The sequence below is a fragment of the Scyliorhinus canicula genome, chromosome 4, assembly GCF_902713615.1.
Source record: "Scyliorhinus canicula chromosome 4, sScyCan1.1, whole genome shotgun sequence".
Lineage (NCBI taxonomy): Eukaryota > Metazoa > Chordata > Chondrichthyes > Carcharhiniformes > Scyliorhinidae > Scyliorhinus > Scyliorhinus canicula.
Genome location: NC_052149.1, coordinates 71,116,656 through 71,141,033, shown reverse-complemented (window position 1 = coordinate 71,141,033; position 24,378 = coordinate 71,116,656). Strand labels below are relative to the sequence as shown.

Here is a 24,378-nt window from a genome sequence, read left to right as displayed (position 1 = left end):
CTTATCCTCATGTCAGGAAATACTGTTGCATTCAATATTACTCACGTTGGTCTTCCTAGTGCCAAGATTTCCCATTTGTTATAGTACTAAACTATGAGCAATGTTGTGCTTTGAACTTCTGCAAACATAATTCTCGTAACAGCTTTCACGGCGTACCAGTTTGCAAAAGGGTGTTAAGCAAATAGAAAAATGGCCATGTTGATTGTCTAAAGATCTTCTTGTTCGGTTCAAACCAAAACTGGCAATTTGTTATCTGGCAACAACTACACAGGTAATTTTAACTTGTTGAACTTTAAAAAATATATGCATATTTAAAGTTGGAATTTGCGGCTTAGGAAATGAAATACCATTTCACCTTTTATGTTAATTGATATGCAAAATGGTACCTCACTTGTTTTTGTAACATTTCAAAAGTACTCTTTTATTGGAACTTCAGCAATGGCAAGTTAGACTTGCATAATTACAGCATTTATTTTGAAATCCTAGTTTCCAGTCTTTCAGGGTCACCATAAATACTAAAAATACAAGAAACTGCACCATCAAGGTGACTCAGAAAACAAGTACAAATCCAGTGCCTTAAAAAAGTAGATAATGTAGGCTGCTGTTCTAAGTTGCCAGTTTCCTCTCAGCACCTCCTTAGGAACAGAGGAGAATTGTTAATAGAAGATGCCAGAGCTGCCTGGACACATTGGTGGAACAGAGGGCTAAACACAGCTTGTCAAAGGTCCAACAGAATGATTTCCCACATCCTCGCAGACACAGATGGCACATGGTCCAGTGAAGCCTGTATATGAAGAGTGGATTAGAAACGGGTGGGAAGAAGGGAGAAGCTTTTTTTAAAAATTCATTCATGGGAATGTGGGTGTCATTGACAAAGCCCAACATTTACTGTTCATCCCCAATTACCTTTGAAAAGGTGGTGCTGAGCAGTCTTCTTGAATACAACTGAGTGGCTTCTAGCCATTTCAGAGGACAGTTAAGAACCAACTACATTGCTATTGGTCTGGGGTCACAAGTAAATCGGACCGCAAAGGACACATTTCCTTCCTTAAAAAGGACATTACTGACCCAGTTGGGATTACAATTCAGCAGTTTCATGGTCACTTCTTATTCCAAACTTATTAAATTAACTGAATTCAATTTCCCCCACTGTGGTGGTAAGATTTGTACTCGCACCTTTGGATCATTAGTCCAGGCTTTTGAAATACTAGCCCAGTAACACAACCACTATGTAATCGGATTCATAATACTTATAACAACACTTTAAAAACTGGTAAGAAACAATGTCCATTTCAATGATATCTGCTCCATTAGCCAAAATACTGGGGAAGGGAATGGAGATGGGAAGGCATTGGAATCCTAGCTCTTGCAATGTCAAACCAAAAAGGACAATTTATTTGCTGAAAAATCTGAGACAGTTTGCACCATTTCCATTCTGAAACAGGGGCGCATTTCCTTGGAACTGCACCAGGTAAGTAACAGATCAGCAGCATTCTAAATTGCATTAGGAAAGAATTCACCCAATAAAGGCAAGATGATTCGAAATACTTTGAAATAAACCACCCTACTGGAATTCATTGATACACACTCTTCACACCTATATTTCAAGCTTGGAAATGCATCATTTTCAAGCAGCAATACAAAAAAGTATCAATCCATGAAGAATGAATAATTTCTGAAAATTTATTATGAAAACAGCTTTTTTTCCTCTGCTACCATTTACTTTATTGTGGATATAAAACCAGCTACCAATATTTGTTGCTTCTGTGTAGCAAGAGAAGTCCATTTCAACAATTCCTTGTGGACAGTTTGTAGGTGTGAATGGCATGGATGACAGTCTTTTTTTTCCATTTTTCTATTAATATAGTTGAGAAGGGTTCCTTAAGCATGCAAGCCTCATAGAAGGGGGCCCACCGAGGACTTCAGGCCAGGCTGAGAACATCCACTTAGGCCAGAGCTGGGAAAGCTTCTGGGTCATCGACATTTGGAACAGAGATGCTAGACTGCAAAGTGAAAAAGAAATGTGATCAGAAAACTGTAACAGGTGTACAAGAAAAGTAGCATTATAAAACATCAATTCAGAAATACTATTTCAGGAACAAAACACTAAATGCAATCTTGGAGTCACCCAGGTTTCCAGTGATTTATTTTGTAAATCTGATCAGCTAATTTCACTGCAACTATCATACCAAGAACTTGAGAAAAGTAACAAGTGTAAATCAATATCTCTGCAACAATTTAGTACCAATAAATGATCAGAGTGCATTACAATAACAAGATGAAGTAAAACTTGCTTGTACACTAACATTCTGAGCACTAATGTCGAGTAACAAAAATGTTAACCCAACAAGTTTATTGGCTTTAGTTTTTTAAAATTAATTGATGGGGTGCTGGCATCGGTGGTTAGGCCAGCATTTATTGTCCATCCCTAGATGCCCTTCAGAAGGTGGTGGTGAGTTGCCTTCTTGAACCACTGCAGTCCTTTGAGGTGTAGGTACATCCACTGTGCTGTTATGGAGGGAGTTCCAGGATGTTGCCCCAGCAACAGTGAAGGAAAGGTGATATATTTCCAAGTCAGGGTGGTGAGTGACTTGGGAGGGGAACCTCCAGGTGGTGGGGTTTCCAGATATTTTCTGCTCTTGTACTTCTAGATGGTAGTTGTTGTGGGTTTGGAAGATATTGTCCAAGGAACCTCGAGTTATTGTCGTGCATCTTGTAGATGGTACACATGGCTGCCACTGTTCGTCGGTTATGATGGGTTTGAATGTTTGTGGAAGAGGGAGCAATCAACGGCTCCCCCTTTCACAAACATTCAAACCCACCACCACTGTGTACCATCGACAAGATGCACTACAGTAACTCACCAAGTCAAGTCACAGGATACTGATTTACATATTTTGATGAAAATAAATTACACTGCCCACTCTTATTACAGGGAGCATAAGATGTGTGCTTTGTCCTGGATAGTGTCGGGCTTCTCGGGTGTTGTTGGGAGCTGTACTCATCCAAGCAAGTAGAGAGTACTCCATTACACTCCTGACTTGTGCCTTGGTAGATGGTGGACAGGCTTTTGGGGAGAGGGGGTCAGGAGGTGAGTTACTTGCCATAGGATTCCTAGCCTTTGACCTGCCCTGGTAGCCACAGTATTAATACACCTAATCCAGTTCAGTTTCTGATCAATGGTAACCCTCAGGATGTTAACTGTGGGGGGTTCAGCAATGATAATGCCATTGAATGTCACTGGACAGTGGTTAGATCCTCTCCTTTGGAGATGGTTATTGCCTGGCACTTGTGTGGCACAAACATAATTCACCACTCATCAGCCCAAGCCTAGATATTGTCCAGGTCTTGCTGCATTTGGACATGGACTGCTTTATTATTTGAGGAGTTGCAAATGGTAAACATTGTGCAGTAATCCGCAAACATCACCATTTCTGACCTTGTGATGGAAGTGAGGTCATTGAGGAAGCAGCTGAAGATGGTTGGGCCAAGGATACTACCTGAGGAACCACTGCAGTGATGTCTTGGAGCCATGATTGACATCCAACCATCACAACCATCTTCCTTTGTGCCAAGTATGAATCCAACCAGCGGAGAGTTTTCCCCGCGCCCCATTGACTCCACTTTAGCTAGAGCTCCTTGATGCCATACTCAGTCAAATGCAGCCTTGATATCAAGGGCAGTCACTCACCTCAACTCGGGCACGGCTACTTTGTCCATGTTTAAGCCAAGGCTGTAATAAGGACAGGAGCAGAATGACCAAACTGAGTGCCCATGAACAGGTCATTGCTGAGTAAGCGCAGCTGTACACCTCAGAGCCCCCAACAGGGAAGGCTGGGATGAACCGGTTCCTTGATGGACTGGACATACCAGTCGTGGGAGAGGGCAGAAAACGGGACCTGGAAGCACCACTAGTACTGGGAGAGATCATGGACAGCATTAGCTCCGTGCAGACAGGGAAGGCGCCGGGACCGGACGGATTCCCGGCGGACTTCTACAAAAAATTTGCGACAGCACCTGCAGGAGATGTTCACAGACTCACTAGCTAGGGGCACACTGCCACCCACGTTAGCACAGGCCTCAATCTCGCTGATACCTAAGAAAGCCAAAGACCCAATGGAATGTGAGTCATACAGACCTATCTCTCTGCTGAACGCAGACACCAAAATACTGGCCAAAATCCTAGCCAAAAGGCTAGAAGACTGTGTACCTGAGGTGGTCACAGAGGACCAGACGGGCTTCGTCAAAGGTAGACAGCTTACCGCGAACATCAGGCGCCTGCTGAACGTGATAATGACCCCCTCCGGGGAGAGAACACAAGAGGTGATCGTCTCCCTGGACGCAGAAAAGGCCTTCGACAGAATCGAATGGAAATACCTCATTGAGGTACTGGAGCGGTTCGGGCTTGGAACAGGGTTCACCGCTTGGGTAAAGCTCCTATACAACGCTCCCATGGCGAGTGTACGGACCAACAATACCAACTCCCAATACTTCCAGCTGCACAGGGGCACCAGACAAGGATGCCCACTGTCCCTGCTGCTGTTCGCACTAGCAATCGAACCGCTAGCAATCGCGCTCAGGGCAGCAAAAAATTGGAGGGGGATCCGAAGGGGAGGCAGAGAGCACAGAGTCTCACTCTATGCAGATGATCTGCTCCTCTATATCTCGGACCCACGAAGCAGCATGGACGGAATCATCGCGCTCCTGAAAGAGTTTGGAGCCTTCTCGGGCTACAAACTCAACATGAGCAAAAATGAGATCTTCCCAGTACACCCACGGGGGGGGGGGGGGGGGGGGGCAGCACTAGAGGGGCTGCCATTCAAACAAGCCCGACACAAATTCCGTTACCTGGGGATCCAAATAGCCCATGACTGGAAAGGGATCCACAAACAGAACCTCACCAGTCTGACGGAGGAAGTAAAAAAGGACCTGCAAAGATGGAACACACTCCCACTCTCCCTCGCGGGGAGAGTCCAGACGATCAAAATGAACGTACTGCCCAGGTACCTCTCCCTACTTAGATCCATTCAGATCTACATCCCCCAAGGCCTTTTTCAAAGCGCTGGACAAACTAATCGTGGCGTTCGTATGGTGGGGGGGGGGGGGAATGCTAGGGTCCCAAAGAAGGTCCTACAAAAAACAAAATCCAGGGGGGGCTAGCTCTCCCAAATCTACAATTCTACCACTGGGCGGCAACAGCCGAGCGAGTAAGGGGATGGATCCAGGAGCCAGAGGCCGAGTGTGTGCATGCGGAGGAGGACTCCTGCATGGGGACCTCCCTCCGGGCCCTCGCCACGGCAGCACTCCCACCCCCACCCAAAAAACACTCCAGCAGCCCAGTGGTGACAGCCACCCTCCAATCCTGGAACCAACTGCGGCAGCAATTTGGCCTGACCAAAATGTCGGACAAGGCTCCCATCTGCAACAACCATAGGTTCACACCAGCACTGACTGACCCCACCTTCAAAAGGTGGAGGCAGGACGGAGACACTGACAGTCAGTGACCCATACACGGACGGCAGGATCGCAACACTGGACGAACTGACAGAGAAATTTCGGCTAGCCAGGGGGAACGAGCTACAGTATCTGCAGCTCAAAAACTTCTTACGAAAGGAGACAAGGGCGTACCCACAACCGCCACGACTGGAAGACCTACTGGACGCAAGTATCCTAGAGAAAGGGAACTGTAGCGACATGTATGACCGACTGGTAGAAAGGGATGACACCGTACTGGACGCAACATGAAAGAAATGAGAGGATGACCTGGGGATTGAGATAGGGTGGGGACTCTGGAGCGAAGCACTGCATAGGGTCAACTCCACCTGACGCAACTAAAAGTGGTACATAGAGCCCACTTTTTTTTTTTTTAATTTAGATTACCCAATTATTTTTTCTGTTAAGGGGCAATTTAGAGTGGCCAATCCACCTACTCTGCACATTTTTGGGTTGTGGGGGTGAAACCCACGCAGACACGGGGAGAATGTGCAAACTCCACACGGACAGTGACCCAGAGCCGGGATCGAACCTGGGACCTCAGCGCCGTGAGGCGGTTGTGCTAACCACTAGGCCACCGTGCTGCCCTCATAGAGCCCACTTAACAAGAAACCGTACGAGTAGGTTCTTCCCGGAGGTGGAGGACAGATGTGAACGGTGCCAAAGAGGACCGGCCAACCACGCCCACATGTTCTGGTCTTGCCCCAGACTTGTGAAGTACTGGACAGCCTTCTTCGAGGCTATGTCCAAAGTGGTGGGGGTGAGGGTGGAGCCATGCCCAATAGTGGCGGTCTTTGGGGTTTCAGACCAGCCAGATCTATTCCTGGGGAGAAGGGCGGACGCCCTTGCCTTTGCCTCCCTGTTCACCCGCCGTAGAATCCTGTTTGGCTGGCGGTCAGCAGCACCACCCAGAGCTGCAGGCTGGCTGTCCGACCTCTCGAAATCTCTCCAAATGGAGGAAATCAAATTCGCCATCCGAGGGTCAGATGACGGCTTCCACAGAATGTGGGAGCCATTCATGCAATTGTTCCGGGACCTGTTTGTGACCAACGAACAAGAGGAAGAATAGTCGGGTGGCCAAGAATCAGGGGAAAATGGGCGGGAATCGGGGGAAGGTAGCCCGGGGGGGGGGGGGGGGGGGGGGGGGGGCACTACGGGTTCGTTATGGGGGTTTGTTCTCATGGTTTTATGCTTATTTCTTTTTCTTGTTAATTTATTGTTTTTGTATTGGAGGGGAGGGGTTACTGTTTTTCTCTGTTGTGATAAAATTTGTTGTTGAAAACTTGTATAAAAAGTATTCCGGAAAAAAAAAAGGACAAAGCCGCAAGCGACAGTCTGATGGCAAGCTATGGCCCAAAACCAAATTGTAAATAAATGCCTATAAACATGTGCCTCGGCCATATTCCGGAAAGTCAAATATGTATGCCGGTTAAAGGGGGTGGCCACAGTTAGAACATAGAACAGGCCCTTCAGCCCTCGATGTTGTGCCGAGCAATGATCACCCTACTCAAACCCACGTATCCACCCTATACCCGTAACCCAACAACCCCCCCCCCTAACCTTACTCTTTTTTTTTAGGACACTACGGGCAATTTAGCATGGCCAATCCACCTAACCCGCACATCTTTGGACTGTGGGAGGAAACCGGAGCACCCGGAGGAAACCCACGCACACACGGGGAGGACGTGCAGACTCCACACAGACAGTGACCCAGCCAGGAATCGAACCTGGGACCCTGGAGCTATGAAGCATTTATGCTAACACCAAGCTACCGTGCTGCCCCTATTATTAGTTGTTATTATGAAGATGCTTACCTGTAAATATACATGTTAATTTTTGCGTTTTTTTTTTCTAATAATTTGTTGGATATAACATGAAAACTCAATAAAAAACATTTCCAAAAAAAAATTGCTGAGTAGGCGCCAACTTGAGAGCACTGTTGATGACTCCATCACTTTGCTAATGGAGAGTACAGTGATAGGGCAGTAACTTGCTGACTTAGATTTATCCTGTTTCTTGTGTACAGGACACACCTGGGCAATTGTCCATATTGCCGGGTAGATGCAAGTGTTGTAGCTGTATTGGAACAGCTTGGCTAAGGGTGCGGTTTGTTCTGGAGCACAAGTCTTCAGTACAAATGCTGGGATATTGGCAGGGCCCATAGACTTTGCAGTATCTAGTGCTCGGAAAGATCCTCGACCTGAATGCTTGCAAGTTCACCTTGAAAGTCAAGTCACAGGTTACTAATGTCCATATTTTGATGAAAACAAATTAGACTGTCCACTCTTACTACAGGGAGCATAAGATGCGTGCTTGACTCAATTTTTCAAAACATCTGTTTAACCCAAGAAAATTATTAAAGATGCAATTTTGGTATTCCAAGTGTTACAAAATTATGGCTCTATTGAGCAAAACAGGGGAGTTATCCCCAGTGTCCTAACCAATATGTGTTTATGAATCAACATCACAAAAGCAGATGTGTGGCCATTATGATGTTGCTATTTGTGGGAGTTTGGCGTTTGCAAATTGGCTGTTATGTTTCCTACATGTGACTACACTTCAAAAAAAAAAGCACTTTCTAAAAATTAGTTCATGGGATAGGAATGTCTCTGCTAAGCCAGCATTTATTGCCCATTGAGAAGCGCAATTCGCTGTAAAGTGCTTTATATCTGGTAGTTGTGAAAGGCTCAATACAAGAGCAAGTAACCAGTAAGTCGTGAGAACAAAGCGCCTGCTGAGAAAACCAAGAAATCTGTGTAAGTTTCCAAGATGAAAACAAAAATATTATTTGTTTGAGACAATGTCATCTCTAGCACTGATACAAGGCAAGCGGTGTGAAAACAGCTTTCCTACACACTGAACGCCAATCGAGATGTTAAGACTGTAAAGGATATTTGGATCGCAATTGACAAAACAAGCTTACTGCATATTCAAAAGTAGCAGAACATGCCTCAAAATCAAAAACTTAATGCTCACTAAATTAGAGCTCAACTTACACTCCGTACTCATGTAATCAATGAACCAGCAAATGAAATGTTTTTATTATGGGCACCCAATGTCAGACCAGGTACTAAATCAATAACTCTCCTCCTGTTCAATCCCAATAAGGGTCTTAACCCCATTTTAAGTAGAGGGCATGCTGCACCAGTGCAACATTCCATTTCACACACCAACAATCCAATTTTAGTACCAAATTATGGCCATTAAATAGACTGATGCTCATTTCAAGGATGCACTTTGCTACTAAAAGGGACTTTCACATCCCGGACCTGGATTCAAAAATAACCAAGACAGGTGGGACATAAAGGTAATGAGTAATTTTGAATAGCGGTAGCCTATTTTTCATTTCAGTCTCTAGTATAATAAATTTGTGAAGAGTTTTCAGAAGTGTCATTAAACTGCATCACATCAGCCAGCAACTCAAATCTGAAAGCTCAGGCAATGCGGCCTAATATAAAGCAGCCGAATATGATGCTCCTTTAACGTTCTTTTAGTTTTGAGCTACGTTCCAGAAATAAAACAATGCCCATTTTAACATAACATGGCAGCATCAAAACACTGTTTTTTCAAACAAGGCTCCTTGGTAACTAATCCAAGAGGGTTCCTTACCTTCTAACATAGATAGAACAGTACAGCACAGAACAGGCCCTTCGGCCCTCGGTGTTGTGCCGAGCAATGATCACCCTACTTAAACCCACGTAACCCGTATACCCGTAACCCAACAATCGCCCCATTAACCTTACACTACGGGCAATTTAGCATGGCCAATCCACCTAACCCGCACATCTTTGGACTGTGGGAGGAAACTGGAGCACCCGGAGAAAACCCACGCACACACGGGGAGGACGTGCAGACTCCACACAGACAGTGACCCAGCCGGGAATCTCTGACCATACTAACATTCTTTAGCTCCTGAATAAATCTGCTAATGTATTGCACGTTGAGTAGCTCAACAGTTCTTACTACATTCATTTAAAAAGAATAAATTTAGAGTACCCAATTATTATTTTTTTTCCCAATTAAGGGGCTATTTAGCATGGCCAATCCACCTAAACTGCGCATCTTTGGGTTGTGGGGATGAAACCCACGCAGACACGGGAAGAATATGCAAACTCCACACGGATAGTGACTCAGGGCCGGGATTCAAACCCAGGTCCTCAGCGCCATTGTCCCGCGCTAACCACTGAGCCCCTTACTACATTCATGAGGAATTCGATTTGAACTTTCAAATTGACATGGCTGTCTGTTTAGGTTTTCACTCCATTGCCATGAACTGGATTTGAAGCCAGCATACTGGAGGTGAAAAGATACCGTGCTAACCAACTTTGCTAGCCTTAATTGCTTTTTTAAAACTTGCATTGCACGGCACAGAAAGTTGTTATGACTGGTATCCTTTGGCATGGCTCAACAATATGCAAGGATTTTTTTATCTTGATAAATTAGACTTTATTCAAGGTATTTGTTCAGAAATCACACCTACTCTCCTCTGATCTTTGTACAACACATACCATATCCAAAGCGGTTATATGTCTGCTCTCCTGAGAGTGAGGGCAGAGGAGGGCCAGATGGGACATATCTGCTGCCCAGACAGGGAGGCAACTCTGGCCATGAAAGAGGAGGGGGCTGGGTAGTGAGAGGGGAAGAGTGGCTGGGGAGGGAGGGACAGCTGCGTGTGAGGTGCGCGGCCGGGGTACCAGTCCTTACCGGAAGGGGCCTGCCACATTACCATGGTGTTACCAGGGTTCGTGGCGGGATCTGCACTTTTACCATGGTGTTACCAGGGTGGGGAGGGGCCTGGCACCATGGTTGTTACCAGGGTTGGGGAAGGGGCCTGGCTTGTTACCATGTGGTGACATTGCTGTGCGTTCTGCAAGTTTGGCATCACCAATGCTGAAATTGACAACATGAAGCTGCTCATCATTTGTCTTCAGAGCTGTGGAAGTTTGCAAAACCTAGGAAAGGAGCAATAAACAGCAATCCATGCGCATCTCTTTAGCATAAGGCCACACTTGCAGAAAATCATCCCAAGCAGGTTCATATTATCAGGAGTTGGATCCACAGAATCACAAATAATATAGCACAGAAGAGGCCCTTCGGCCCATCGAGTCTGCACTGAAATGAAAAACAACTGACCTACCTACCTAATCCCATTTGCCAATATTTGGTCCATAACTTGAATATTATGACGTGCCAAGTGCTCATACAGGTACTTTTTTTTTTTTAAAGGGTGTGAGGCATCCTGCCTCTACCACCCTCCCAAGCACTGGATTCCAGACGGTCACCACCCTCCTTTCCTCAAACTGCGCCCCCCCCCCCCCCCAAAACCCCCTGACCCTGAGCTTATGTCCCCATGTAACTCACCCTTCAACTAAGGGGTACAGCTGCTCCCTACCCACACTCATAAATCTTGTACACCTCAATCAGGTAACCCCTCAGTCTTCTCTGCTCCAGCGAAAACAACACAAACATATCCAACCTCTCTTCATAACTTTATTCCATCCCAGGCAGCATTCTGGTGAAATACCTCTGCAATTGCCCCAAAGCAATCATTCTTCCTATAATGTGGCGACCTGAATTGCACACAGTACTCCAGCTATGGCCTCACCAAAGTTCTATAGAGGGGGAGGGCAGGTGTGGGCGCTGTGCGGGAAGTCCTGCGAACCATGTGCACATGTTCTGGGCATACACGAGGTTGAGAGGCTTTTGAAAAGGATTTGCAGACGTCAAGTCAGCGATATGGTGGGGTTTCTCAGGGTGGAGAAAATAAAATTTGCCTTAAGGGGTTCGCTCGGAGGTGGCAGCCGTTCATCGACTTCTTTAAAGAAAATTATTCTGCTGCTGGGGGGGGGGGGGGGGGGAGACGACAAATAAGGGAAGCAAAACCAACGACGGGAGGGCAGCGAGACGGAGCGTTTATAAGGACCATGTTGTTTGGGGTCTGTGTTTTTTGGGGGGGGTTGGCTATGTTCATGTGGGTTTTTTTGTCTTTGTTGGATCTTTCCACTTTAAAAGTGCCTTAATAAAATATTTTCTTCAAAAAAAAAGAAAAAGGCAAGTGTCCCACATGCCTTTTTCACCTCCCAATTAACTTGCCCTTCTGCCTTCAGAGATCTATGGACAAACATACCATGGCCCCTTTGTTCCTCGGAACTTGAGGGGCCTCACGGTAGCATGGTGGTTAGCATCAATGCTTCACAGCTCCAGGGTCCCAGGTTCGATTCCCGGCTGGGTCACTGTCTGTGTGGAGTCTGCACGTCCTCCCAGTGTGTGCGTGGGTTTCCTCCGGGTAAAATTGCCCGTAGTGTAAGGTTAATGGGGGGATTGTTGGGTTACGGGTATACGGGTTACGTGGGTTTAAGTAGGGTGATCATTGCTCGGCACAACATCGAGGGCCGAAGGGCCTGTTCTGTGCTGTTCTATGTTCTAACTTCCCAGTGTCAGGCCATTCATTGAATACATCCTTGTCACATTACTCCTTCCAAAGCATATCAGCTCACATTTTTCAGGGTTAAATTCCCTCTGCCACTTTTCTGCCCATTTGACCATCCCGTCTATCTTTCTGTAAGCAAGACACTCAACCTCACTGTTAATCACCCAGCCAATCTTTGTGTCCCAAACAAAAACTTACTGATCCTACCCCCCCGTCATCCACATCATTTATATAAATGACAAACAACAGGTGACCCAGCACAGATCCCTGTGGTATACCACTAGGCAATGGCTTCCAGTGACTAAAGTGGCCATCTGTCATCACACTCTGTTTCCTACAGCCAAGCCAATTTTGAAACAACCAAGTTACCCTGTATCCCATATGCATTTGACGTCTTTATAAGTCTCCCATGTGGACCTCGTCAAAGACTTTGCTGATATCCATGTACATTACCTTCATCTGCACACCTGGTCACATGCTCAAAAAATGCAATCAAATTTGTCAGGCATGACCTCCTTCTGACAAAGCCATGCTGACTATTCCTGATCAAATCCTGCCTCTCCAAGTGGAGACAGATTCTCTCCTTCAGAAATTTTCCCAATGCTTTCGCTAACACTGACGTGAAACTCACTGGTCTGTAGTTCCCTGGCTTATCTCTACAACCTCTCAAGTGGTAGGACCACATTAGCTGTTCTCCAGTCCTCTGGCACTTCCCCCAAGGCCAGAGGGGAATTAAAAATTTGGGTTAGAGCCCCTGCAATCTCCTCCCTCACTTCCCACAGCAGCCTGGGACAACAGGCCTGGAGATTTGTACACCTCCAATACTTAGTCACAACCTCTGACAATTTGCTCAAGAACCTCACAGTCTCTCTCCACGAGTTCTATATCTACTTCCTCATTTTGTTGGGTGGAGGACAGACATGAAGTCTTCTTTCAACACCCTACCAATGTAATAGCAGAGATTTCCCTGTTAGTCCCTCTTTCCCTGGTTTACTCTCTTCGCATTAATATACTTCTAGAATATCTTGTAATGTAGTATTTTCCCTACATTTACCAGCCAGAGCTTTCCTACATCCCTTCTTTGCTCTCCTAATTGCTTCCTTAAACTCCATCCTGCACTTTCTGTACTCCACTAATGTGCCTCCATTGATGTCCTCCCCTTGTACTTGCTAAAAGCCTCTCATTTCCTGCTCATTGTATCCTGGATATCTCTGGTCATCCAAGGTTCTCTGGGATGGTTACTCCTTCCTATTACCCTAAGGGGAACATGGGCAGCATGGTAGCACAAGTGATTAGCACTGTGGCTTCACAGCGCCAGGGTCCCAGGTTTGATTCCCTGCTGGGTCACTGTCTGCGGAGTCTGCACGTTCTCCCAGTGTCTGCGTGGGTTCCTCAGTGTGCTCCGGTTTCCTCCCACAGTCCAAAGACATGCAGGTTAGGTGGATTGGCCATGATAAATTACTCTTAGTGACCAAAAAAGGTTAGATGGGGTTATTGGGTTACGGGGTTGGGTGGAACTGACGGCTTAAGTGGGTCAGTGCAGACTCAATGGGCCAAATGGCCTCCTTCTACGCTGTATGTTCTATATCAGACCTGTACCTCCCCCATTTCCTTTTTGAACACCCTCCCCTCTCTCTCCGTTCTCCACTCCCCCATGCTCTTCTGTAGATTTCTTCACAAGTAACTCTTTCCAGTCTACCTTGACCAGGTACTGCCTTATTTTACTAAAATCCACTCTCCCCCAATCCACAACCTTTTTTGCAACTTGTCCATTTCTTTGTCCGTTAGGTCCCCAGAATTAGGTCCAACACTGCACTGTCCCTTGTTGGAGCCTTTACATATTGGGCTAAAACTCCACTCCATCCAAGCCCTTAACTGTGACAATCCCAATTAACAATGACCGGGGTGTCTATATCCCGGGACGTAAAGCTGCCAATCCTGCCCCTCCCTCAACCACGTCTCCACGATGGCTACTATATGACAATTCCACATGTCAATCCTCTCCCTTAACTCATCCATTTTACCTCTAATACCCCTGGCATTAAAGTAGAGGCCATCCAGCCTCGTCTTACTCCCTTGAAACTCACTATCACTGTATTCCCCCGACTTGATCGTTTTTCTGTGTTATGCTATGTCCCTATTCTGCTAACGGTCTGCGTCCTCTCCCCGTGCCAAATTAGTTTAAACTCCTCCCAACAGCACTCGCAAATCCGCCAGCAAGGATGTTAGTCCCGCTCTGGTTCAAATGTTCACCATCTCACTTGTACAGGTCTCAAGAAACTGTCCCATCTCACTTGTACAGGTCTCCAGAAACTGTCCCAGTGGTCCAGGAATATAAAACCCTCTTTCCTGCACCAACTCTTAAGCCACGCATTCATCTGCACTATTCTATTTCTGTACTCGCTAGCACATGGCACTGGGTGTACTCCAGAGATTACACCCAAGACTTTTTAAGTCTACTACCTGACTCCCTGAATTCTTGATGCAAGACCTCATCCCTCTTTCTACCTATGTCATTGGTACCAATATGCCCAATGACTTCTGCATCAAGACCCTCGCCCTTCAGAATGGCCCGTGCCCAGAGACATCCTTGACCCTGACACCAGGGAGGCAACATACCATCCTGGAGTCTCTTTCATGTCCACAGAAGCACCTAAATGTGCCCCTGACTATTAAGTTCCTTACAACTATTCTTCTTCTGCACTTTGACCCCCCCCTGAACAGAGCCAGCCGTGCTGCCACGGCTCTGGCTACTGTACGCACCCACCCACCAGTATCCAAACGTGTATAGCTGTTAGAGAGGACATCCACAGGGGATTCCTGCACTCGCTGCCTGCCCCTTCTAGCTTTGATGCACTTTGATGTGGCCACGTCTCCAAAACTCCTGTCTATGTTGTTTTCCGCCACCTGCATGCTCCTTAGTGCATCCAACTCCTACTTCAACCAATCCATGCAGTCTGTGAGGAGCTACAATTGGGTACACTTCCTGCCGATGTAATTGTCCAGAACGCCGGATCTGTCATGTCATGGATCTCCCACATCTCACAAGTGAAACACTTTACCCTCCAACAGACATTTCTAGCACTAAATAAAAATACTTATAAAATCAAGTTACAATTACCATATGGTCTCTTTCGCTAGATTTCTACTATAAACATCAAATGAAAGGGCAACACGTTGGTAGTGGTTAGCATTGCAGCCTCACGGCACTGAGGGCCCGGATTCGATCCCGGCCCGTGTTGAGTTTGCACATTCTCTCAGTGTTTGCGTGGGTCTCACCCCCCATAAACCGAAAGGATGTGCAGGGCAGGTAGATTGGCCATGCTAAATTGCCCCTCAATTAGAAAAATAGAATTGGGGGCTCTAAATTAAAAAAGGAAAACATCAAATGATAAATACAATAATCTCTGCCCTCTGGTTTGGTTACCCCTCTGCTTAGTTAATTAATTAGTGGTTCAATTTTTTTCAAATTTAGTGCAGTTTCCCTACCAGCCAATCAGATTGGAGCTTTACTGAGATGTCACTTTTTCAGGGTTTCCAATTTCAGTGGAATCCCCAAACCTCACCAGAGGTAAATTACTTTATACTCACTGCTCTGCCCTCCGAAACTGGTTCCTGGAGACTCTCTCGGCGCTCTTTACTGAAGTCTCGCCTCTCTCTCGGCGCTCTTTACTGAAGTCTCGCCTCTCTCCACGCTCTTTACTGAAGTCTTGCCTCTCTCCGCGCTCTTTATTAAAGTCTCACCTCTCTCTCCGCTCTCTTTATTAAAGTCTCACCTCGTCTCTCCATGCGCATTACTGAAGTCTCGCCCCTTTCACTCAGCGCTCTTAATGAAGGCTTGCCTCTCTCTCTCTGCACTTTAAAGCAGGCTCACCTCAGGGCAGCATGATGGCGCAGTCGATAGCACTGCTATCTCACGGTACCGACGTCCCAAGTTCGATCCCGGCTCTGGGTCACTGTCCATGTGGAGTTTGCACATTCTCCACGTGTTTGCTTGGGTTTTGCCCCCACAACCAAAAAGATGTGCTTTGGGATGTTCAGAAATCGTAAAAGGGACTATATAAATATTTCAATGAACCCTACAGGTAATGAAATACTTTTGAACTGCAGTTGAAATGTAGGGAAAGATAGCAATCAATTTACAAACAAGGTCTCGATTGCAACAAGATAATGCTCAATTGTGGGTGGAGTACTTGCCTGCTTCTCTTAAAATAGTGCTATGGAGTCTTCCATGCCCAGCTGCAATGTCAAATATTGCATTCAAAAGACAGTGCTGCATTGACTATTTTTTTTCTTTTTCAGCCTAGATTATATGCTCAAGCATAGCATGTGGAAATTGAACCCACATCCTCCTGACACACAAATCTCTAATCATGGGTAGACTGCTAGTATTCCGGGTTCCAGTCAATTAGCCTGAGAAAACCCTAAATGATCGATGCATAGTTCCTTCTCCCCATCTCTCAAAAGGAGTTGACTCACTTCAGAGACTAGCACTGGTATATTGCATTTGTTTATTGTCACGTGTGCCAAGTTACAGTGAAAAGTATTTTTCTGCGAACAGCTCAACAGATCATTAAGTACATGAAAAGAAAAGGAAATAAAAGAAAATACATAAGGCAACACAAGGTACATAATGTAACTAGATAACAGCGGCATCGGGTGAAGCATACAGGGGTGGTGTTAATCAGGTCAAAGAACGAAAAGAACAAAGAAAAATTACAGCACAGGAACAGGCCCTTCGGCCCTCCAAGCCTGCGCCGATCCAGATCCTCTATCTAAAACTGTCACCTATTTTTTAAGGATCTGTATCCCTCTGCTCCCTGCCCATTAATGTATCTGTCTAGATACATCTTAAATGACGCTATCGTGCCCGCCTCTACCACCTCTGCTGGCAATGCGTTCCAGGTACCCACCACCCTCTGCGTAAAGAACTTTCCACGCATATCTCGCCTTAAACTTTTCCCCTCTCACCTTGAACTTGTGACCCCTAGTAATCGAGTCCCCCACTCTGGGAAAAAGCTTCTTGCTATCCACCCTGTCTATACCTCTCATGATTTTGTAGACCTCAATGAGGTCCCCCCTCAACCTCCGTCTTTAATCCTAATCTGCTCAACCTCTTTTCATAGCTAGCGCCCTCCATACCAGGCAACATCCTGGTGAACCTCCTCCAAAGCATCCACATCCTTTAGGTAATGTGGCGACCAGAACAGTACGCAGTATTCCAAATGCGGCCGAACCAAAGTCTTATACAACTGTAACATGACCTGCCAGCTCTTGTACTCAATACCCCTTCCGATGAAGGAAAGCATGCCGTATGCCTTCTTGACCACTATCGACCTGCGCAGCCACCTTCAGGGTACAATGGACCTGAACACCCAGATCTCTCTGTACATCAATTTTCCCCAGAGCTTTTTCATTTACCGTATAGTTCGCTCTTGAATTGGATCTTCCAAAATGCATCACCTCACATTTGCACGGATTGAACTCCATCTGCTATTTCTCCGCCCAACTTTCCAATCTATCTATCTATACTCTGCTGTATTCTCCGACAGTCCCCTTCACTATCTGCTCCTCCACCAATCTTAGTGTCATCTGCAAACTTGTTAATCAGGCCACTTAAACCTTCCTCCAGATCATTTATGTATATCACAAACAACAGTGGACCCAGCATGGATCCCTGTGGAACACCACTGGTCACAGTTCTCCATTTTGAGAAACTCCCTTCCACTACTACTGTCTCCTGTTGCCCAACCAGTTCTTTATAAGGATCAGTCCATAAGAGGGTCGTTTAGGAGTCTGTTAACAGTGGGTATGAAGCTGTTTTTGAGTCTGTTTGTGCATGTTCTCAAGACCTTTGTATTTCCCGATGGAAGAAGTTGGAAGAGTGAGTAAGCCGGGTAGGAATGGTCTTTGATTATGCTGCCCGCTTTCCCCAGGCAGCGGGAGGTGTGGATGGAGTCAATGCATGGGAGGTAGGCTTGTGAGATGGACTGGGCTGTGTTCACAACTCTCTGAAGTTTCTTGCAGTCTTGGGCCGAGCAGTTGCCATACCAGGCTGTGATGCAGCCAGATAGGATGCTTTCTATAGTGCATCTGTAAAAGTTAAGACTTAATCTGGGGATGCCGAATTTCCTTAGTTTCCTGAGGAAGTATAGACGCTGTTGTGCTTTCTTGCTGGTAGAGCCAACGTGGGTGGACCACGGCAGATTTTTGGAGATGTGTATCCCATGGAATTTGAAACTGCTAACCATCTCCACCTCGGCCCCGTTGATGCTGACAGGGGTGTGTACAGTATTTTGCTTTCTGAAGCAAAGTATCTAATCCAACAAACCATTATTCACATGTGAATCGAGACAAGTGCATGCAGCGTCCAAGGAGGTCACCGCTGCCTCCCTGGCCTTACCGATAACCATTTATTAGCACATTCCAGCAGATGTCACTATATCATGATTAACAGCAGAAACTGTAGCTCAATTTGTCTTTCCTCAGTCCAACACACTAAAGCCAATGGTACCATACCAACTGCTTTCTTGACTGAAGTAAATTCAGCAAGAACCACTTTTAAAAACCTTCAGATCTCTATAGTTTGGTACCATTTTGGACAAAGCAATTATAAATTAATAACAATGTTTGTGTTTTCTAAATCTTTAACTTGTCAGGTTTAATAACTTGGATACAGGTACCACTCCCATCGAATGATAGATACATCAAGGTGCAGTTTATACCTTATCAGGCCTCATGCCACGGATGCTCCTGCTGCCGCCGCCTCCGCCTCCGCCGCCACCACGTCCACGTCCACCTCTGCCTCCTCTGCCACCACGGCCAGGGCGACCCAAATCACCAAAATTGATTTCCAGCTGGGAGGTTATATCATTTGCTGGTTTGCGGAAGTGATGTTCCAAACCAGACTCATCAGCAGAAACCTATTAAAAAGATATTCAGTTCTTATTTCACACCTCAAATGCATTAATTCAATAAATCACTAAATGGAGACCTACTACGTGCGGACACTATGTCTACCCGCCCAAAAGACATGCACATTCAATGCGCTCCATGAAATACAAGATCCATCAAATCATTTATTAAAATGTTTTTCCAATTAAGGGGCAATTTAACGTGGCTAATCACCCTACCCTGCACATATATTTGGGTTGTGGGGTGAGACCCAAGCAGACACGGGGAGGACGTGTAAACTCCACACATTTGGGCAGCACGGTAGCATGGTGGTTAGCATAAATGCTTCACAGCTCCAGGGTCCCAGGTTCAGTTCACGGCTGGGTCACTGTCTGTGCGGAGTCTGCACGTCCTCCCCGTGTGTGCGTGGGTTTCGTCCGGGTGCTCCGGTTTCTTCCCACAGTCCAAAGATGTGCGGGTTAGGTGGATTGGCCATGCTAAATTGCCCGTAGTGTCCTAAAAGTAAGGTTAAGGGGGGGTTGTTGGGTTACGGGTATAGGGGGGATACGTGGGTTTGAGTAGGGTGATCATTGCTCGGCACAACATCGAGGGCCGAAGGGCCTGTTCTGTGCTGTACTGTTCTATCTATGTAGATAGTGACCCGGGACCTGGACCGAACCAGGGTCTTGCCGCTGTGATGCAGCAGTGCTAACCACTGAGCCACCGTGCCAACCCCAAGATCCTTCAAATCTTCAAGCTATGTGGAGAACAAAATACATGAAATTGTGGTGTATAAAAATAATTTTCCTATATTACATTTTATTTTTAATTCAAAATTCTTCAAGATAGTCTTAAGATTTTGATGAGTATAGAATTTTCAACGGAAATAGTTTACACTGTTCTTCAGTATACTTTTTATTAATCAGGTTTAAATTTAATCATTTGGAATTATTAGGAAATTTGAATGCAAACTGGGGGTTAAGAGAGAGAAGAATTTTTAAAAATATATATATATATACACACTTAAGAGTATCCAATTCTTTTTTTACAATTAAGGGGCAATTTAGCATGGCAAATTCAGCTCCCCTGCACATCTTTGGGTTGTGGGGGTGAGACCCACGCAGCCATGGGGAGAATGTGCAATCTCCACACAGATAGTGACTCAGGGCCGGGATTGAATCCGGGTCCTCGGCGCCATGGGGCAGCAGTGCTAACCACTGCGCCACCGTGCCACCCTAACTTTGAAAACTCAAAACTAATCTGCAATTAAATTAATCTAGAATTAATCACAGTCTAGAGCAGTGTGCAAATATTCAACTGTGCTACAGACAGATAGCTTTTAATTAGCTTAAATTGTATTTAAAGACAACTATTAGTCAGACATAAATTCAAATACCGAATATAATCCTTCACAAGTGTTTGGGTGGTGGGTAGGGGAGGAAAAATTGAGCGAGACCAGAGCAAGCCCAGAGAATTCACTTAGTGGGGCATTCTTATTTCAAGCACCTCAGTGACAGGTATCAGAAGCAACTTGACTGAAGGCCCTGGAAAATGACAAAAATACAAAATGCAATTCTGAAATATAACGAGTAGAATTGCAGAAGAACTATTTGGCATATCCTTAGTGTGCCAGGATAACATTGTTGACACCATTTCCCAAAATGACTGAAGAAAACGTGTAATCTGTGCAGAAGCTGAAGGAAGTACTGTGGTAAAGGGATCCAACTGACTGGAAATGCATTTTATGAAAAACAGTAACCAAATTGCAATTTGACTATTAACTCCAATTAAATGCACCTTGATGCTGAGGTAATAGGCAATTGCAGGGACTTGGTTACCACCAGAAATTTTAAAAATACAACTGAGTTATAATTGTGCATCATTTCACATCCCGGCCCTGGGTCACTGTCAGTGTGGAATTTGCACCTTCTCCCCATGTCTGCGTGGGTTTCACCCCCACAAACCAAAGATGTGCAGATTAAGTGGATTGGTCACACTAAATTTCCCCTTAATTGGAAAAAAATAATAATTGGGTACTGTAAATTTTTTTAAAAATAATTGTGCATCATGACAAACTGTAGAGAGAGACACAAAAAGACCTTCAATCTCAAAAATTAAATCAATGCTAATTCTCAAGACAGTAGATATATATTCGCGTCACTGAACATACACTAAAGCTGCTAGATCAAAATATTTTGGGGGGGGGAAGGTTTAACCAAAGGTGTCACTACGTTTTAAAACAGAAAAATAAAGCTAATAGATATTAAAGATGCAGGCACTTCAAAGTGTTAAAATAAACTAAAAGGGCTGTGACCAATACCTATATCAGCATTCAAGTGGGAAACAAATTCAAAAGAAGTTCTAAAATGAATGTATTTCTCTTAAAGTGAAAATGCTTCCCAGAATGTGTGACGGCAAAACCGAAAAAATTAACACTCAACTATTGAAACAAATGCAATTCTGGAAATCCCGAGATTATTGCTTTCTTTGTAAATTCAAAACTCATCAAGGAAGGAGATGAGCTGTACTAGTTTTAAGCTCCATATTGACATGGCCACAAAAATAAAATGGGGTTTCCAGATGTCCAGAAGCAGTTAGGCCATCTAATGGTGAGGTTGCGGTACTACTACTCCACAAGCTGCACTGGCAGGGCCTGATTAAAGGCACACGCATATTAAAGAATTGCATTTATATTTCATAGCATCTTCAATTTAAAGCAACAACCTTCAAACAAATATACTGGGGAAGCCATGGTATTAATTGACCAGCTGTCACTTGCATTACCCCAACACATTCTTGAAGGGGAATGGTACGGAATTACAAATTACAGAAGTTATGCATTTGGAAAAAACATGCACACAAACTGAATTGTGAGCCTAGTGCAATTAAAGGCCATCACCAATTACCACTCATGATTAAATAGGCTTGCCTGATTTCAGCTTACTATGCAATAACTTTCAAAAGAAAGGATCTGTTCAACTGTAATGCTGATAATCCAAAATTTCTTTAAATAAGCATTTTTAGTGACAATAGATACAGACAAACCCAGGGAGCTTTGCCAGGTTTAATAAGTGCTTTCAAACACTAAGCCTGACCCAGCACAAAGAACACACTGGATAAGTCTCCAACCATTCATTGTGTGCTACATACTGATCCAAAAGATCTACAGCACCAGCAAGTTCGAGCACTGTTCCAAACATGCTCTATCTGTATGGTCACAGCTCTAGGAATGAAAATAGTTTCTACTGGTATATTTTGGAATGCAGTTTTTACTTAGCTGCAACTGGCCTTTCTACTGAATTTCAACTACTGCAGAAATATCATGCAAAGTGATGGACTTCTAATATTCCAGCCATCACAACATATAACAAAGTACAGCAACAGACATTTTTTTAAATTGGAAAATTACAACAGCATTGGAAATTAATTACCGTATATTCCAAGGTCTGAACATCTGCTTCACTTTCAAAACGCTTCTAGTAAATGAAAATATAGTTTAAATAATGAACACACTTTTGGCATAGACAAGATAAAAAATACAAGCTACTGTAAAAAGTATAGGACAATGAAAAATCAGAAGTAACATACTGCACAACTGCCTTTTATCATGCAATATTTCTGAACTATGCATCAATTGTAAGTTGTGGGTTTCACAACTACCAATTTAACTGGGCCCATTTCTACAAACTGACATTTTATGATTTGTAAACCAGCTGTCTAGCTACAATGACACATGCGTACCAAGTGAAACTATGGCATGGCAATATTACATTTTTCAAATAGAACAATAACTGTAAGAATATCTACTCATGATTATACAATACAGGACCAGTTAATTCCACAAACACAGTTGTGCCAAACCAACCTCCTCAGTTTTGGGTTTGCGCAAAACAAAACCCTTTTTCCACTGACTGCTATCGCAACCCTCATTAGGCTTGCGGATATTAAACTCCGCTTTTGCCCGTTCTTTATCTTGCATGGCTTTCCACTCATCCAGGGTCATTTCCTTTGGGCCTTCTTCTTTAACTTCTTCTACTTCGTTTTCCCTGTAGACAGATATGTATTAGGCACATGATGCAATGAATAAACATGAATCAGAGTTGCAAATGTTTAAATGATTAGCTTGCATAGGGACCCCCCCCCCAAGGGTACGGACATCAATTAACCATGGCTAACTTGTAGCTAGATCCTTATTTTTTAAATATTTGCATTTCCATAAAGATAGCCATTTTAAACAACCAAGCATGGTCTCCGTACCTTGTTTTATATTAAGTCAGAAATGTTGACAATAACTCATCTTACCCCAAATGCCTTAAAGTAAAACACATTAGCCTCTTGTATGTATGAATCATAATTTTATAGCACTGCTAGGATCCCATTGCCTCATCATATCTGTGCAACTACACCAGTTCCATTCCCCAAATCTTTTCCCATATCCTTTGAAAATTGTTTTTTTAATGCATTCATCCACAATTTAAAAAGTATATAGATTTGGCTTCCTGTTGGCCTTTATGGTCCAGCATTTCAACCCTCCGAAAATTTGCATGTCCCCCAATTTCTGACTCAATGATCATTGGAAACAGTTCCCCCACCCCTCCAATTTACTCTATTTTGAGAAACCGTTCAATCATCCCCAGATTGTCTACACGCTGTGTTAACAAAACCTCTCAACCCTGTACCATGGCCAATCTCTTCTGCACCCTCTCTCCAGGGTCGTGAGTCTTTATTCTTTTTAAAATTTAGAGTACCCAATTATTTTTTTCCAACTAAGGGACAATTTAGCGTGGCTAATCTACCTAATCTGCACATCTTTGGGTTGTGGGGAGTAACCCACACAGAAACAGGAGAATGTGCACGGACAGCGACCCAGGGCCGGGATCGAACCCGGGTCCTCAGCGTTGTAGGCAGCAGTACTAACCACTGCTGCCACTGTGGCGCCCAATCGTGAATCTTTCTAAAGACAGAAACATGCAATCTAAGCAATTGTTGTATTTCTTTAACACTACCAGAGTTTTGGTTCTCCATTTATAAAGCCAAATACCACATGCTTCTCAATCTATTTTAAGAAATGCTTCATTAACTCACACTTGTTTTTGGATATTTGTGAAAGTCTCTCTATTCTTCACCATCAAACCAGTTCAAACCTTCCACCCAGAATGCATTGCATTTCCCATACTAAATTTCCCCCAACGTCTATCTGACCAAGTTGCTAATTTATCTATGCTTTGCTGAAGCCAATTAAACCGCATTCCCTATTTATGTCCCGGGCAATTTCTGATCCTGTGCTGCTATACCGACATGCAAGTTCCATATGCATGCAGAGAAATTCATGCAGAGAAACGCAGCAGTTCCAACGCTGAGTTGTTAATAAAACCACTATTTAAATGGTCTCCCTTTCAACTCGACCATTTTTGGTCCTTTGATATGTTCCTATACAAGCCGACATTCCCCCTCGTGCCTTGAGCCTTAATCTATGCTACCATTCCATCTCGCACCCTGTGCCTCAATATCATTAAGTCCTCTGTAGCATCTTATCGAGACTGAAAATCAATACGCACATT

At 44.6% G+C, this 24,378-nt stretch overlaps 1 protein-coding gene across 3 annotated transcripts in view; it reads right to left on the bottom strand.

The window, feature by feature from the left end:
* Positions 1-394: 394 nt before the first annotated feature.
* The window catches only part of LOC119964661 (plasminogen activator inhibitor 1 RNA-binding protein-like), a 52,557-nt gene continuing 28,573 nt past the window's right edge, over positions 395-24,378 (bottom strand). For 2 of the 3 annotated variants that reach the window (XM_038794429.1, XM_038794427.1), the window contains exons 6-9: positions 22,683-22,863; positions 22,249-22,293; positions 18,649-18,846; positions 395-2,003 (exon numbers count right to left, since the gene is read on the bottom strand). In XM_038794429.1, the coding sequence (XP_038650357.1) occupies positions 1,947-2,003; positions 18,649-18,846; positions 22,249-22,293; positions 22,683-22,863 (481 nt within the window). In that variant the 3' untranslated portion in view covers positions 395-1,946. The remainder of the gene's footprint in view (positions 2,004-18,648; positions 18,847-22,248; positions 22,294-22,682; positions 22,864-24,378) is intronic. The other variant, XM_038794428.1, reaches the window with a different exon arrangement.